Source organism: Lonchura striata, chromosome 2, assembly GCF_046129695.1.
Source record: "Lonchura striata isolate bLonStr1 chromosome 2, bLonStr1.mat, whole genome shotgun sequence".
Lineage (NCBI taxonomy): Eukaryota > Metazoa > Chordata > Aves > Passeriformes > Estrildidae > Lonchura > Lonchura striata.
The window spans coordinates 14,608,133-14,624,028 of record NC_134604.1 but is presented as its reverse complement, the minus strand read 5'-3'; the positions used below and the strand labels follow the sequence as shown (position 1 = coordinate 14,624,028).

General features: G+C 43.0%; 1 protein-coding gene across 2 annotated transcripts in view; it reads left to right on the top strand.

Annotated features, from left to right (window-relative positions):
• The window catches only part of PTGFRN (prostaglandin F2 receptor inhibitor), a 65,155-nt gene that overhangs the window by 26,422 nt on the left and 22,837 nt on the right, over positions 1–15,896 (top strand). For both annotated transcript variants that reach the window (XM_021547923.2, XM_021547924.2), the window contains exons 2-5: positions 1,608–1,973; positions 2,830–3,249; positions 6,121–6,504; positions 9,659–10,084. In XM_021547923.2, coding sequence (XP_021403598.2) covers positions 1,608–1,973; positions 2,830–3,249; positions 6,121–6,504; positions 9,659–10,084 — 1,596 coding nt within the window. The remainder of the gene's footprint in view (positions 1–1,607; positions 1,974–2,829; positions 3,250–6,120; positions 6,505–9,658; positions 10,085–15,896) is intronic.

Below are 15,896 nucleotides of genomic sequence, written 5' to 3'. Positions count from 1 at the left end.
TTAGTCCTTGGTTCAACTGTTTGCTGAACTGTAACTGCAAATAAAATTATGCTTTTTCTCTTGCAGTCATGCTCAGTGTGTGTAGTTTTTAAATGCCCACAGAAATCTTATTCTTTAATATGCCCTTCTCCACGCTGCTCTGGAGTGGACAAGCTGTGCTTTATAGCAGGTTCCCAGTGAGGGGGTTTCTGTTCGCAAGACTCTTCTGCCCACACTTGGACATCCATTGGCATGATGGGCCGAAGCAAGCAAGTGGAGTCCTAATCTACAGCAAGATCTGCACAGTGATAGGAGGGAAAGGCTCAGCAAATATATTGGTGTTCATGTCACTAGCTGGTGGCCTTTCCAGCGGACTTGGTGAATTGTAGCAGATGTGAGATGCTGTATTTTGTGTGTTGGGGGGTTGTTTGTTTAAATTTGTCTTTTTTTTCTATGGTATCTCAGATCAATTTTTTGCCCCAGTTGTTTCTGGTGTTGCGAGATGTCTTCTTGATTGTATCAAGACGTGTCTTTCAGTGTTCTGTCTTCTATTCTACCTGGCTGTTAAAATATTTTGCTATGGATATGGTGGTGGTGGATTGCAGTAAGCTGTTTGGAGGCTGAGTTTGGGTAGTACCCATCTCTTAAGAGATTTCTCTGGTTGGAACTATGAATCAATGCAGTTTGCTCTTTGGAGAAGTAAGGACCTGCCAAAATCCATGTGCAGCTGCCAGGGTTATTCTCTGGACTACAGAGCCAAATCAACCAGCAGAGTCTCTTGCTGTGTCTTTGCCAGGTCCTCTGGCTTAAGTGGTTCACACTTCTTCCTGGAGCATAACACACTGCTTTGCCAGCTTCTGCAGAAAACTGCTGTTGTCCTTTCCTTCTGGTCCCAGAAAACACGGTCTGAGCACTGTGCGTTCCTCTGCTTTGGAGGGAGCTGTCTCTGCTCATGCTCCCAGCTTCTGGGCTCTCACCAAAGAGGAAACTTGTGGTTGCAGAAATCCACTCAAGCAAACTGTGTCCATTATAATCAGTTCTTCCTTTTAAATCAATTTGGAGGGCAAGGAATCACACCTGTGTCTGACAAGGCAGGATCCTTTAGGGCAGCTGTGACTATGCAAATTTTTGGAGAATGTCAACTTAAAATTCTCATGGCCCTCAGTCTAGGGGAGAAGTTATTTCCTACGTCAGACTTTCTAGTGGTATCAGCAGAAGTCTTATAAAAATTCCTGATTAGATTATGCCCTCATTGTAGTAATGAAAACCACTTATTAATGTTGTTTAAACATCTTACATAGCACTTGCCTTGTAGTGGATAAACTGTTATCCACTGGATCTATTGCTCATTCTCTTCTTTTTTTTTTCCTCTTTACAATTTTCTCTCAGTCAGTATTTTGTTACCTCATGTGGTACTAGATAAGCAGCATAAAAAAGATTGCCCACACTAAAAATGGGGTGTTTAGAGGTCCTGCTTCAGTAAGATTAAATGTTAATGGGAAATCTTGCTCTTACTAGCTCTTGCTTTCTGCAGAGTGGGATGCCCAAATTTGGCATATTTAATTTTTGGTGTTTTCCTGGTTGAAGCCTGTCCTTAACTGTGTGCTGTTCTTCATTCTCCTGCCTAGCTTTCTGCAGAGGGCGCATTGTGAGAGTGCCCAAAGGTCCCCTCATTCGAGTGGTGGGCACAGAGGTGGCGATCCCTTGCAGCGTTAGTGACTATGATGGACCCAGTGAACAGAACTTTGACTGGGAGTTCTCCCGGGAGACTGACTTCGTGCGGATAGTGAGTACCTGGGATTCTACCTTCACCTCTGAGGAGTACCAAAAACGCGTGGGCCGCGGGGATATCAAACTGAGACGGAGCAGCAACGATGCTGTGGAACTTGTGATTAGGAACATCCAGCCAGCTGACCAAGGGAGATACAAATGTTCCACGCCCAGCACTGATGCCACCGTTCAGGGAAATTATGATGCAGAGGTCCAAGTGAAAGGTATTTCTGAAGAGTGAGGTGTGCTTTAAATTTGTTTTTGATATTGATTATAGATGTACCCTTAAGAATGTTTGCTTTCTGTTGTTTATAATCATTGTGATTTTTTGTTTCTTTTCTTCTTCTTATTATTCCTCTTTAATTCTCATAAAGCCAGAATTTAAAATTGGGAAATATGATAGCAAAGGCAAGTGAGGTGAAGAAGTGAAGAGAGGCTGTTTATAGTAAACACCACCTTTTTTTTTCTGTCTAGTAAATATGTAAATAAAACACTAAGTGGTGGGTTTTCTGAAGATGTCTGCAAATATTTAATGTCCCTAAGCCTCTGGGTAGAGAAGCTAAATTCAGGTAAAAACCATAGACGGACTTCTCTCTCAGTTTTAGTGTCATTCAGGGATCTTTCTGTATGAAGGAGCTAATCTACCTTTTCTCCTTTAGCACATTGATACTATGGTCTTGTCCTAGCTTTGCTCTATCACTTAGCATTTTTCAGTATTTAATCTGGACACTATTTCTTTTCCCATGTCTTATCGTTTACTCACATGAATTTCAAGATTAGTTTTGTATGGGAATAGTCAAAATGATGAGGTTTGGATGAGAAACTAAAGTGAGTGGAAGGATAAATGAATTCTTGTCTTGGCTTGTTAAAAGCACAGCACTTCCTTTAGTGCTTTTTCAGCTGAATTTCCTTCTTCCTGGAATACGTTTGTGTGTGGGAGAAGGAATGATTGGCAAGGTGTTGCTCTGTGGTGGTTTTATTGCCTCACACCTGAACAGCTCACTGTGGGTGTTCTCTACTTGATTCTGTTTTATGATGCTTGCATCGTTTGTTTTTTTTTTTTTTTTTTCCCTCTAATAGTTATTTCTGACGGCTTGTCCGTGAGTGGTTCCAAAGCTCGTTCCTCGACATCTCTCCGGCTGTCTGAGGGTGACTCCTTCAAGCTGCGCTGCTCAGCGACCAGCACCTCGCCGGAGCACACTCACCTGCACGTGACCTGGCAGGTCAAGAGCGGGTCCACTTGGCGGGACATCCTGTCTTTGACGCACGAGGGCAAGTTCCAGCCGGGCCCCGGCTACGAGGAGCGCTACCGCAGCGGGGACGTCCGCCTGGACACGGGAGCCAACGACACGTACCGGTTATCCGTGTCCCAGGCTGCCTCCGCAGATGGCGGGGCCTACCGGTGCCTCGTGAGCGAGTGGGTGCGAGGGGCGGATGGCTCGTGGCAGAAGATCCAGGAGAAGAGCGTGGAGATCGCCACTGTGTCCATCCAGAGGACCGGTGAGTGTTCCTGTGGGCTGTGGTCACGGCTCTGGTGCTTTGGGGTCAGCTGAACGAAGCGAGGGTGTGTTCCAGCTGAACCTGGAGTGCTGTTGGGATAGCTGGCCTGTTTACATCCATGACATAATTTTTCTAGCTTTATTTTGGAGAAAAGGGGATTGATGGCATGGAAGGATTGCCTGGAACCTCTTAGATGCCTAGACACAGATTTTATCTCATACTTCATTCACATCAGAGGACTCATGGTTTTTGTATTTCTTAAATAAACATTATATTTAACGGCTGGTCACCCAGAGCCTTCCCTTTGCTGTCTTATTAACACAGGGTTCTATGGTGCTAAACAGCTGCACATCCCCTGTGAAAGTGGCTTGTGATTCAGTGGTAGACATGAAGCTTTTCTGTATGCTGGTTATTAAAATAGCGTGGAAAGATCAAGAGAAAGGAGAAAGGCAGTGATAATTTAACAGGGCAAATTACCCGATGATTTTTATCACTGGTCTGATTGCTTTGCTGTGTTGGCAGGGGTCTAGGACAGTAATGCTTCTGTTAAACACATCATTGCATGCTTGGCTAAAGAGACAAAAATACATGCAGTGCTGTGCTGAGGATATCCAGATATCCGTGCCCACACAGATTTCAGGACTAGATGCACTAAGCACTTGATTGCATTAACATTATCACTGCTGGTTGGAGGAGGGAGAGCAGGGGTGATGCACCTTATCACTCAATACGTGGAAAAACAGGCAGTGATGGTCCTTCAGAAATATGAGATTATCACAGTATTTTAGAACTGTACAGACAGGAAAGATATCTTTTCATTTTTGTAATCCTTTAATCACTATAGGGAGGACCCAGAAGTCTGGGGTTTTTTTATTGGCTCATTTGGATGTAGTTTTAGTGTCTTGGTGGTACTTAGCCTGTGAAATTTTACAGGATCAATCTGCCCCCTCTTTTTCAGGGTGTCTGTTGCACAGCTAAGCTTGCAGGTGCTCTCTTCTGCTCTGTGACACAGGACTTGCCTAATTAAGAGCTGTAATTCTTGATTTTTGTCATACTTTTGCAGCATTTGGTTCAAGTAGGTGGGGTTTAATCAGTGGCTGAAAAGAAGCATGAAGGTGGCCAAGACCAGTAGTGGTACAGGTGTTTGATGTGGTTTGGGTGTGTGGTTTGTTTGTTGTGGGGGTTTTTGTTTTTTATCAGGTGTTTTAGCCTTCATTTTAAGCTCAGCATCGGCACTTTGTCAGGGGCATGAAGGCTTTTTTAAAATTATGCTAAAGGGGATAGGTTATTCTCCAGCAAAATGCTTTATACACATCCTGTAGAAGGACTTGAACAGCATCTTGTGCTGACATCTGAAATCTCTGCACTTGCATGCTAAAAGAATTTGAGCTGTAAATGGTTATATGCCTATGGGTAAACTCTCTCCAAGTCCCTCTATGTGCATACATTGCCAGATTGTGAATGCCCATCACTTTCATGAAGACAGAAATGTTGCTTGGAGAATTGCTGCTCTTAACCTTGCACATGAGTCTTAGTTTGTATTCTGCTATCAGTCTGTTAAATTAGCTAGGCTTTCCCACTGATTCCAATCCTGTGATAAGACAGTGAGGCAAGTCCCAGTGAGAGATTCATCTGGATTTGGTTTCAGCACTCAGGTGGGGCCTGCTACCCTCTGTCCAGTTTGACTGCTGTGTTATCAGGTGGTGAGGGGTGAGAATGAGCATTGCTTGGTTTTATTGGCAATAGTTCTAACTACTCAGTTTGGGTCTAGTCTTCATGTGTTGTGTCTCATTCCAGATGATAGTCTGAGGAAGTTTATGCAGATGGGAAACTATTCTGTAGTAGAGCATGGTTTTACATAGAACTCACTGATCTCAGCAGAGACACAGCTGCTGGTTTAAAGCAGCAGATTTATTCTTGCTCGTGCTGAGAAGAGCCATTCCTGTAGCAGCCCTGTCCATTGGCCTCAGTGGAGGCTTTAGGAGCAGCTGCATTACACACTGTGGGAGTGGTGCTGCACTGAGACAGATCTAATCTTCAGGCAGTGTTGAATGAGTGAATGAGCAAGTGAAGACACGTGGTAGCCTGGTCTTGACACTGTGATTTCATAGCTTTCTTTTAATATTCTGTATCTGGTCCTTTTTTAATGCTGGCTATGACCATATGTGATACATATATTACAAATATTCACAGGCCAGTGGTTGCTAATTGTGTTTGGTGTGGCTGTTGGTGTTGCTTTGAAGTTTCCAGTGTGTGTTGTTCTGAGCAGTAAGGGAAGAAATTAGCAGTATAGTGAGTTAATGCTGCCTTTTGTTTGCTTCCCTTTCATGTTGCAGCACACCTGAGGTCAGTCAGGACTCCAGTGTGTGGCCATGGCTGCTTCTCTTCTAAATCTGATCTGTTCAAGGAGCTCAGAAATGTCAGCAGAAGCCATGTTGAGTTCCAATGTAATTCCTAGTGATTTCTGTAGATGCTTGGTCTTCTGAAGCATAGTCCCAAAACACTTTGACCCTCCTATGAGACTGAAAAATCCTGTACACATTTTCCTGCTGTGCAAGGTGATGTGCAGTCTGTGGATGAGACAAAGCCTTCATGGACCAGTTGCTGTTGGGTTATAAAAATGCTGTTCTCCCTCCCTGTCTCCCCTCTGCCCTCATCACACATCCTTGCTTGACTGATAATGTGTATGCTCTTGTAATAGATCATTCAGCTCAATTTCCAATAGGCATTTAAAGGTTGGGCTACTGAGGCTGTTCAGAAGCTCCTGTTATAGAATGTGAAGTCCTGGGTAACTTAGAGTGAACTATGTTTATTAAAAGTAACAAATAAAAAAATATTTTTTGTTTGAATTTTTCTGTCTCTCTTTCCAAGCTCTAGATGTGGTCATCTCAACCAGCAATGTGTCTGTGACCGAAAGAGACTCCCTGGACCTTACATGCAACATCACAACAGACAGAAGTGGTATTTTCCAAGCAGAGGTGATGTGGTATTTTTCTGCATCACCTGATGACACCTTGTCAGATGCTCAGCTCTTGCTGAGCATGGACCATGATTCTGTTGTCAGTGATTCAACTCTTATCAGCCTCAGCCATGTGGACAGGAACTCCTACCGCCTCTTGGTGCGTGATGTGGATGTGGAGGACTCCGGCTACTACTTCTGTGAAGCTGCTATCTGGGTGCCACTGCACAATGGGAGCTGGCATAAGGTGGTGGAGAGGACCTCTGCACCAGTCAGTGTGGTGGTGACCGCACTGGGTGAGTGACTGTGCTGTCAGACTTCATGGGTAATGTATTGTTATCTATATGTAGGGATCTCTCTCTCACATGTATTTCTCTTCATGCAAATATTCTTAGAAGTAGAGTTACCTGGGAGAATTACTAAAAATGAAACTCTGGTAAAATTTCTTAAAAAGCCTATTGTTTTACAGATTGGCTTGGCTGACATATCTAGACCTATCTGTTCTCTAGTTTATTCTTGAGGAGATAATAGCTTCAGTTTAGAGGCAGTGAAACTCAGGATGTTGTAGAATGGTGTAGGTAAGGTATGTGCACCTGCTAAATTGTACAGGGTATTGGTGGTATTTGAAGCATGAATGAAGCTGGATGTGAGCTGGCAGAGCTGGAGTGCTTAGTGCCTGTTCCCAGCTCTGACTGGATGCAAACATCCAGGCCCAAACCCTTTCAATGTACCCTTTCAGATCCTCCTGTCATGAGAAACTGGTGGTACTATCCAGTTACAAAGGCAGAGCTCCTCCAACATGAAAGTGCTGAATGAGGCTAGCATATAGAGAGCCTGTTTTTCAGCAATAAATAGCTGTGCCATAAGGTTAAGTCCCACCAACAATGACTTTAAATGTTGCATTTTAGCATTGTGCAGAGCAGTTGAGCCGTGGCTGTCTCCAAGTACACTTGTAATGTGTACTGAAGTGCACAAGTGATTAATGTCTTCATTTCCTGTCCTCATTCAGCCATTCACATTGGACATTTAACTTGTGAGTGTTCCTTCCTTTCCCCATTTGTCTGCATGTGCAGTCATGCATGTGTGTCCATGTGTGTGCAGATGCACTTGCACACTCATGTGCTCTCTTGCCGTGCCTGTACCTGTAGGACTTCTCTTTACTCTTTCCATTCTAATTTAGCATAATTATTATTATTTGGAACAGGAGAATATAATATCTGCTTTTCAGCAGTTGCAGATGCTTGGTTGCTAGGGAGAGGGAAAGCAGAATAAATTTTCAATATTTGAGGTTTTCAACTGCATCCAGAATTCACCAACTCCTCTTCCTTAATGGAAGTTAAGAGCTCCTGGAGTATTAAGTCATTGAATTGTCAGTGAGGCTGTTCTTTGACAGCTGACAGAGTGGAGGAATGAGGTTTATCCAGCCAGCCTTTTATTTCTTCTAAATCCTCTGTCTGAGTGTCTGTCAGGGTGAAGCGCCTATCTGGAGTGGTGCTATCAAAGAGAAACTCTGTTCTTAGGGTCCTTCCCCTGCCCACAAATAAAACAAATCTCAAGCAATTTTCTAAGAACTTGGGATTCTTGTGGCTTTTTCTTTCTTGTGCCTCTGTCTAGAGAAGTGCATCTGCTTTCATAGTCTTTGTTGCTGTGAAAATATTAGCTGGTCTTGAATGCCTTCTTTTTGAGGGGAAGGCGTGGCAAAGGGGGAATGGTAAGGGAGTTGTAGAGTGTGAACAATACATCATGAGGCCCTGGAATAAACTACTCTTTTGTGAATGAGAAAGAAGACCAGTGTAGCTGTAGGATCTAAGGGGCCTTATACTAAAAGTGGGGTTTGGCCATCAATAATTATCTGTGCTTTGGTTGTAGCAAAATTCTGTGCATTTTCTTTGTATTTTGCCTTACCCTGAAAATGTGCAGAAATCTCCACATGCTCACTGGTAGTAGGTACCACAGACTTTGTAAGCATTGCTTTTATGATTTTATGTTGCCTAATGTCATAGAAACTCACCACCAGTATTGCCAGATTCTCTGGGGTCCGGTGAGTATTGCTGCCCTTGTTCTTGCTAGGTGCAAGGACACTGGTAAGAGATCTTTTCTGAAGGCTGACATAGAGGCAGCTCAGCTTGTTTGCTACAATTGTTTTTATCCTTTGCATCTCAAGTCCAAAAGTGCATATGCACACAGAGTTTCCACAGCAGTTCTATTAAGATGCTTTATTATCTTGGCTTGTTGGTGAGCTAAGCCTAAGTTTTAGCCTTGGATTGCCTTCTTTGTCCCAATTATAGCTTCAGTTAATTGTTTCTAGGAGGGCAAAATGCCAAGTAAAACATAAAGCAGGAAATAAATACAGAGTGCTGAATACAGTTAGGCTGTAAAAGCCGTGTGATGAGTATTGGCCAAACAGCTGGGAAGCTGGTCATTTTTCTGAATTATAGTAGACAGCAAGACAAAAATATTCTAATACTAGTAAATAAATATGTATTTCCTCTGTGGTGTGAGGTTCTTGCTGTAATCTTTTTCCTTTACTATCTCTGTAGTCTGAGAGAAAATAGTCATGCGGCTCCCTTATCGCTTTTAGGCTTTGGGCAGCCAGCTAGTTCAGATTTAAATACAACAGCCCCATTTTTAACCCATGAAACTCAGGCACTGATTTTCCAGCATGAGATATTCCAGCCTCACAGCTGCACAGCCCATATTTCTCTATGCAGACTGTGAAGTTTTTTCTAATCTACACATCTTCAACTCTTATTCTACTTAGTATTTATTGACCTAGGTACTTACACTGCTGACCTCTGAAATTTACTGTGCTCAGCTCTTGCTGCTGCCTCTGGGCAGTGCCAGTGGTGCTCCGTGTCCCCTGGTTTGGGTGTCTGGGTGGGTGAACTGTTTGGCTGGTTTTTACCATTCTTAAACTGTTGTAGAGACATGATGGGATGGTTAAGTGTGGAAAAGAAGGCTTTTCAAGATGGGAGATAGCCTCTTATCCTGGAGGGATATTGGGAAAATGGGATTTCTGTGGTCATTCCAAAACTAGAAGATAGCCAGTGTCCTGCTGCCCCAGGTATTTGACAAGTGCAAAAAGTGGCTGGCTGGGTTGAAATTGAACCCACAGGTGGGTTCTTGGGGGCAGGTCTAAAGGAGGCCTGATCTTTGCTCAACAAGATCTATTAGTCCTGATTTTTCTGAAATGGTCTGACTAGACCTATGAAATGGAGTGTCTTGTTTGGAAATGCAGACCTAGGGGTACCTAGTCAGACTGGTGAAAGTCAGAGAACCAGAGTCCAAGCTCCAAAGTCTTGTAAGAAAAATGCATATCATGGCACTTGGCTTCTTAGCTCGGATGCTAAAACTGGATGTTAGAAGTTAGTGTATCTTTTAAATTAGTCTGACATTTTCTCCCTTCTTGTAGCTCCTAACCTGTTTTCTTCTGTGTTTCCTCTCCTGCAGAACCAGACTATGACGTGTTCCTGAATGCATCTAAAACACCCAAGTTTTCAGATGACCCCACAGAGCTCAACTGCAGGATCACAAACGCCCAGGACACCGAGGCAAACATCCGCTTCACCGTTTCCTGGTACTACAGGCAGCGCCTGCCCAGTGACGACGTGGTGGCAGAGGAACTCCTGGCTTCCATGGATGCAGACTGGACTCTGCTGCTTGGGGACAGGGGCAGAGAGCGGATTCAGAATGGGGAAATAATCTTGTCTAAAAAGTCTGCTGACACCTTCAGTTTGAGAATCCAGTGGACTTCAGAGAGTGACAGAGGGGATTATTTCTGTGTCATCTCGGCGTGGAGTAGACACCGCAACAACAGCTGGGTGAAGAGCAAAGATGTGTCTTCTGCATCTGTCAATATTTTCTGGGCTACACAAGGTAGGAACTTTACACCTGGGTGGCTGAGAGTAGGCTTGTCAGCTAGAAGGCCTGCTAATGGGCTTTGGAAATGGGGTTTGGTGTTGATGAAGGTTTAAAAGCACTGCCATCTTGTCTAAAGACCTTTTATCTGTGGAGGGGAATAACTGCTTTACTTCACTCCTTTATTTTACATCATTACCTACTTTACCAGTTTTATGCAACTGTTTGGAGTGGAAGTGCAAAGGAAGAGACACCATCAAAGGAGAGTTTCCATCAAGCTGCTGAGACTTCCAGGAGCTGGGCTGCAAGTGGCAGGGATGGCATCCAGCAGTGTTGCTGTGGTCATTGCTCACTTTTGTGGCTTGGAGTATTTTGGTCTCTTTAGGGTGCATCTTGCTGCTAACAGCAGGGTTATACTGGGGTGAAAAGAGGAATGTCACTTTGTCTTCTCTGTCTGACAGTTTGGGAGCTGTGGTTTTATTTTTCTCTTCTACAAGGGCACTTCTGAGGAAGTTCATGGGCATAGTACTACCAGCGTATCAAAAACTAAGTGGGTAGCTGAAAAAAGTAATTCAGTGGTTTGCTTGGACCTTGACCTTTTTTAGGGAAAAGTGAACTAGCTCTAGTCAGTATATAACTTATTCTGGGGACATTTTTAGAAGCTTAATCGTTACCTGAAGTTGCTTAACTCTGGTTTAAAATGGGATCTATGTTTCCTGCATCTGCTTTAGAGTGATACTGTTTTGGCTCAGAGTGAAGTCATGCAAGAGGATCTGTTGGAAAGCTTCAGAAAGGTTAGGATAACCTAAGATGTAATGTCTTTGTCAAAAATCTGTGCTTAGCAAAGCTGCATTTATCTTGATAGACTTGTTTAACAATCTAGCTTAGGCATGCACAGACAGAGAACTATATTTCAGAGACAAACAATTTGAAATAATTTTGAAGTTGTTTAGGGATAATCCCTGAACAGCAAATTGGAAATCTTCTGCTGTGCCTCTGCTTCAGTGGAGAGAAAAGTGGTGGGCTGCTTGCTCAGTTACTCCAAGCATGTGGTCCAGGGAAAGGTTTGGGAGTTTTTTTCTGTTTGTTTGTATTTTTTTTTTTACCCCTGAAGCTGACTTCTCCAGCAGGACTGAGAGGTCTCATTAATGCTGGATGTTGGTCACAATTAGTTCAGTGTTATGCCACAACACGGAGTGTGTGTATGTGCATGCCAGTGTAATGGATTGTTGCCTTCGGAGCAGCTACAGAGACCAGCTGGAGTTGAAAAGTCTCAGCCTGTGTTGACATTTCTGAGGGAAAACAAACCGTGACAGGTGTGAACATTCCCTTGTTTCTGGTTTTGTTCCAGAAACTCTGCTAATTTTGCAGCACAAATGTAAATGTTACAGTCCCTGTGCTGAAAAGTACGTTCTGTTGGCAAAGCTTGGGGTTGGGGGATTTATTATGTGAAAGTGAGCTCTCCTACACAAACCTTCCCCTCCTGAAAAAGAATGTTGTATGTATATGAGGTGGGGAGGGTGAAGTACAGGTTTGATTTCCCCTTCTCTTCCACCCATCAACTCCCCCTTCAGCAGTGCAGCCCCAGATGCCTCTCCCTGTGTGCCGTGTCCCCAGCCGTATCCTATTCCTGTGAGCTCCAGACTCGGCTGGGAGCCCACTGCTCTAGCCAGCAACTATGAAGGAGTTAATCTGCTGCTGCCTGTGCTCTCTGACTGTTGTTTTGACAAGTATCTCTGGTGATTTGAGTCCCTAACTGCTCCCACCGCTTATAAAAGCCAGCAGCCGGGCTCCCACGTGTTTGCCTAAGGAGAGAACAGAAATTTGCCTCTTCCGTGCATAGCTTATGCCTATACACACTTTTCTTCCATCTATTTCATTGCTTGCATCTTCTTTGTTTATTTTAGAGTACAGCTTTGGGGGAGGACGTTGAAGAAATCTCATTTTGAAAACAATTGTTCTGAGTTTTTGAGAAAGGAGGAATGGGTTTATATTGTGTCTGTGGGTCTCACAGCAAAGAGGGGTGTTCAGAGCCTTTATTCAAAATGTAAACATCATGTAAATATATAAAAACTCTTTTTTGGGCATTGTATAATAAGTTGTGTTTTTGCCCATTTGAACTTGGGGTTTTATTGTCTTTGTTTTCTATTTTATTCTATGGGGGCCAATAATGCTCGCACATCTTTCTGCTTACTCAGCTTTGCAAATGCAGCCAATTGCTATCATAGATCACCGTTGTTTTTGACATAGTCTGCCTGATATGTTTTTCTCCTCTTCTACTTTCTCCCCTGCCAAGGTGACAAAGAAGTCATCCCTGTCTCATCTCAGAAATTAAAAACATCAGTTGTATTATGGTTTGCTTATTTAGAGTACAAATTCCAGTCAGTGAAAAGGGGTAAAGGAAGGGAGGAAACCTTTTTTTACTAGCTCTATAAATGATCTTCAACCCAGCAAAAAAGTTTGATATTCTAAAAGATAATTTTATTTATTTATTTGAAATTGAGTTACATTTAGAACACAGATACTGTTTGCATTGAAAAAAATCAATGCTTTTTTCCTAAACCAGTGTTGTCAACTTTGGATCTGCATGGAGTACTTAGCAGAAGAAAACATTATCTTTTAATTGAAATTCCAAATCCCAAAGGTACTATTATTTGGCATTTTGTTAATACTTCTGTCTTTAATTTGCAAAATAATTATATTTAACATAATGTTACTTGTCCTGAATGTTTGCCTGGGCCCTCCCATCACACTTAACTGGGAGCGAGGGTGCCCTAACCTTTCAGACGGTCCTGCAAATAGAGAACAGATAATATTTCTGCCACCTACTTTTCTTTATCACTGCTGATGTAACACAGACACACAGTTCCCCCCAGGCACAGAAATCCCCATGGCACTAAGCTGGAGTGTGCATGTGCCAGTCTGGCTGTAGGGACAGGAGTTCCTGCAGTCAGGTGTGTGTTCCTGTGTCCAGGTGTAGGCTGCAGTGCCGGCTTTGGTGTGCCTGCTGTGCTTCCAGAGCTGCTGGGGCTGCAGCTGTGCCTTGGGGTGTTGTAGCCACCTCCCACCACAGCAAAGCTGTCCCTGCCTTAATGTCTGCTGCATTCCTTGCACTTGCAGCCTCATCAGTGCACTGGGGGATGAAAGGCCTTTATGAACACTGAGATTCTTGTCAGCAGCCTCCAGTAGGGCTGTGAGGCTCTGAGGTTGCTCTCAGCCCTGGCCATTGTGCTGCCTTTCCAGCTGGAGTCAGAGCAGTGCAGGGAAGGTGTTTGCTGCTTATTCTAAAGTCTCCTTGCCCCTGTAGCTGTTGGGCTTCTCTAGAAATTTGCCTGGAGTAGATTAGGTGAAAACTGGTTTTGGTTACTACCCAGGAAGTGCTCTTGAAGCTGAGCACACACTTAGTGGTAGAAGAGCAACAGGAGAATTACAGTGTGGCTTAACCACTTGGACTGGCCAGTGATGGAAGGCAGAAGCTTGCACTGCCAGGCTCCAAAGTACAGTTTACTCAAATTTTATTTGAGTCATTTGGCTAGGATTTCTTCTGTTGCTAGCCCTCTGTCTTGGAGTAGTGCCCAAGCTTTGGGTATGGTTTACTTAGGAACTCTTCCCCTTCTGCTTTCCAGAATAAACTGAAGATTGCAGCCTCCTGTATATGACCAAGCAGGGTGTGTTTTATTGTGCTTTTCATTCATGGAGCTTTACAAGAAAGAGATGAGACTCCACATGGGACTGCAGGCGTGTATACAGACAGGCAAGTGTGTGGAGTATTGGTCAAGACACACACTGCTTCCTTGGCAATTCCCAAAAGATTAGAAATGAGACCTTAGGTTGCAGTTCTTGGAAGAAAAACATTAATTTGACCTCTCTGGCTCATCTTTTGCTGCAAGATCTGATGAGTAATTTCTTCTAACACAGGAAATATGAAGAGACTTTCCTTTCCCTCTTAAATTTCTATGCAGATTACTGTTATTTCTAAGATAATTGCCAAATTTTTGGGCTGCCCTTCTTTTCATAGTGTGCACTCTTATATACACAGACAGCTACATGCTTTTCTAGGTGGGGGTGAAGAAGTGCTAATTACATTTCATCTGCTGCTGCTGAAGGAGAACAATATTGGCACAGAACCAGAATATTAAGAATAGCGATCCAGATTTTTCTAGTTGATAGGATATGGAGCCTTTTTGTTGTTGTTGTTTTACTTTGGTACATATGCAGGTTTCTAATATTATGGCACATATAGAAACATCCCTTTGATTTGTTTTTACTTTTTTTGCAAAAATAAACATTCAGCACTTGTATGTGATGGGTTGTGTGTCCCCTTCTCTAGTCTGTTCTAGATTTCTTAAGGTCTAACAGAAGAGGGGGTGCCTCTGCCTTGTGTGTTCATCCAAATTAAGGATCTCATGGATTTTTAAAGGTAGAAAAAGGCTTTGAAAGAACTTCCATAAGGATGTATCTCCTTGTTCTCCATTCAGCATCCTAATTTCTAACCCTTTTGAACTCTATCACTGTTCTCCAGCTGCATCTCTGGGCCTCAGTTGTTCTCTTCCACACTCTACCAATGGTGTTTCTGTTGTTGTCCCATGCTACCACCACTCCTTTCTCCTTTTCCTCTAGCAGAAATACTTAGTAAAAGCATTTGCTATTGCCTTCAAGTGGAAAACCATTAAAGGATGTCTAGGGACAGAATTTTCTCTGTCCATTTTGGGGACAAGACACTGTTGTTTCTGCTGCTGCCTGACCTGTGTGTCAGGAGTAGTGGAATTTAAGGTGTTTGAAGCTCAGATGGTAGGGAGAGTTATCTCAGCTGTAGGGTTTTTAATCTTAAGTACATATACCAGAGACCAAATGTAGAATTTCCTTTCTGGTGTTAGGACCCAGTGCTTTGATGTGAAGATCAACAACATAAAGAACATTTAAATAAGGAGGGATTTTTGCCCAGAGCCGCCTCATATGGCCTAGAAAGCAACAATATGTGCCAGAAAAGTATAACTAGCTGTTTGTGCTTCTGCTTTTGGGACAAAATAGAATTGCCTACTATATTCCTAAAAATATGTGAAAAGCTGATCTGTGCTGGGCTCCTAAATACTGCAGCCATATGAAGATGGAAATATCAGAGTCTCATAGACACAGAATGAGGACCAAAAAAAAGGATTTGAAGTCTGGAATCTGATATCTGATGAGTCTTTTTCACAAAGGAGAGGAGAATGACTCTGACGCTCTACAACTTCATTTATGATTGTACCCTGAGTGCCTAAATGTGCAACTCTTGTATTGTCACTTGCTTAGTGGGTGGAAGTGTGAGGGGGGTTTGGTGTGGAGTATCAAATAATTCTGTGCTCAGCTAGACCACTAGAAGCATCTCAGCCTTCACTGCTCCTGCTGTTTCTTTATATAGCTTTGTACTGTGATCTGCTTTATACAGTACTGATTTAAAGTTGTCATACCAGGTTTCTCATCTTGTGGGCTGTGTTTACTCATTGTGAAAACTGCTGCTTGAAGGCAAAACACTGCAAAATGTAATCTTGACAAGTATCTTGTTGCTCTTGTGGGGAGGACATAAATATTACTGCATTTAAGTTCAGTTTTGGGAAATGTATTTCAGTCTCACAATTGCTTATTTCCCTTTTCTTGAGAAGTTTTGTCTTGCATAAAGAGGTTCTGTGGAGCTCTTTAACAGGTCTACACTCTTTTTTTTTTTTTTTTTTTTTTTTTTTTTTTTTCATAAAAGAGGGAGAGGAGAATATGGTGCAGCAAAGTAAGTCCAGAGAGTTGGATTTGCTGTATTTTTGCAATACTGTTACTTCTATGTATTCTGCCCCAGCCC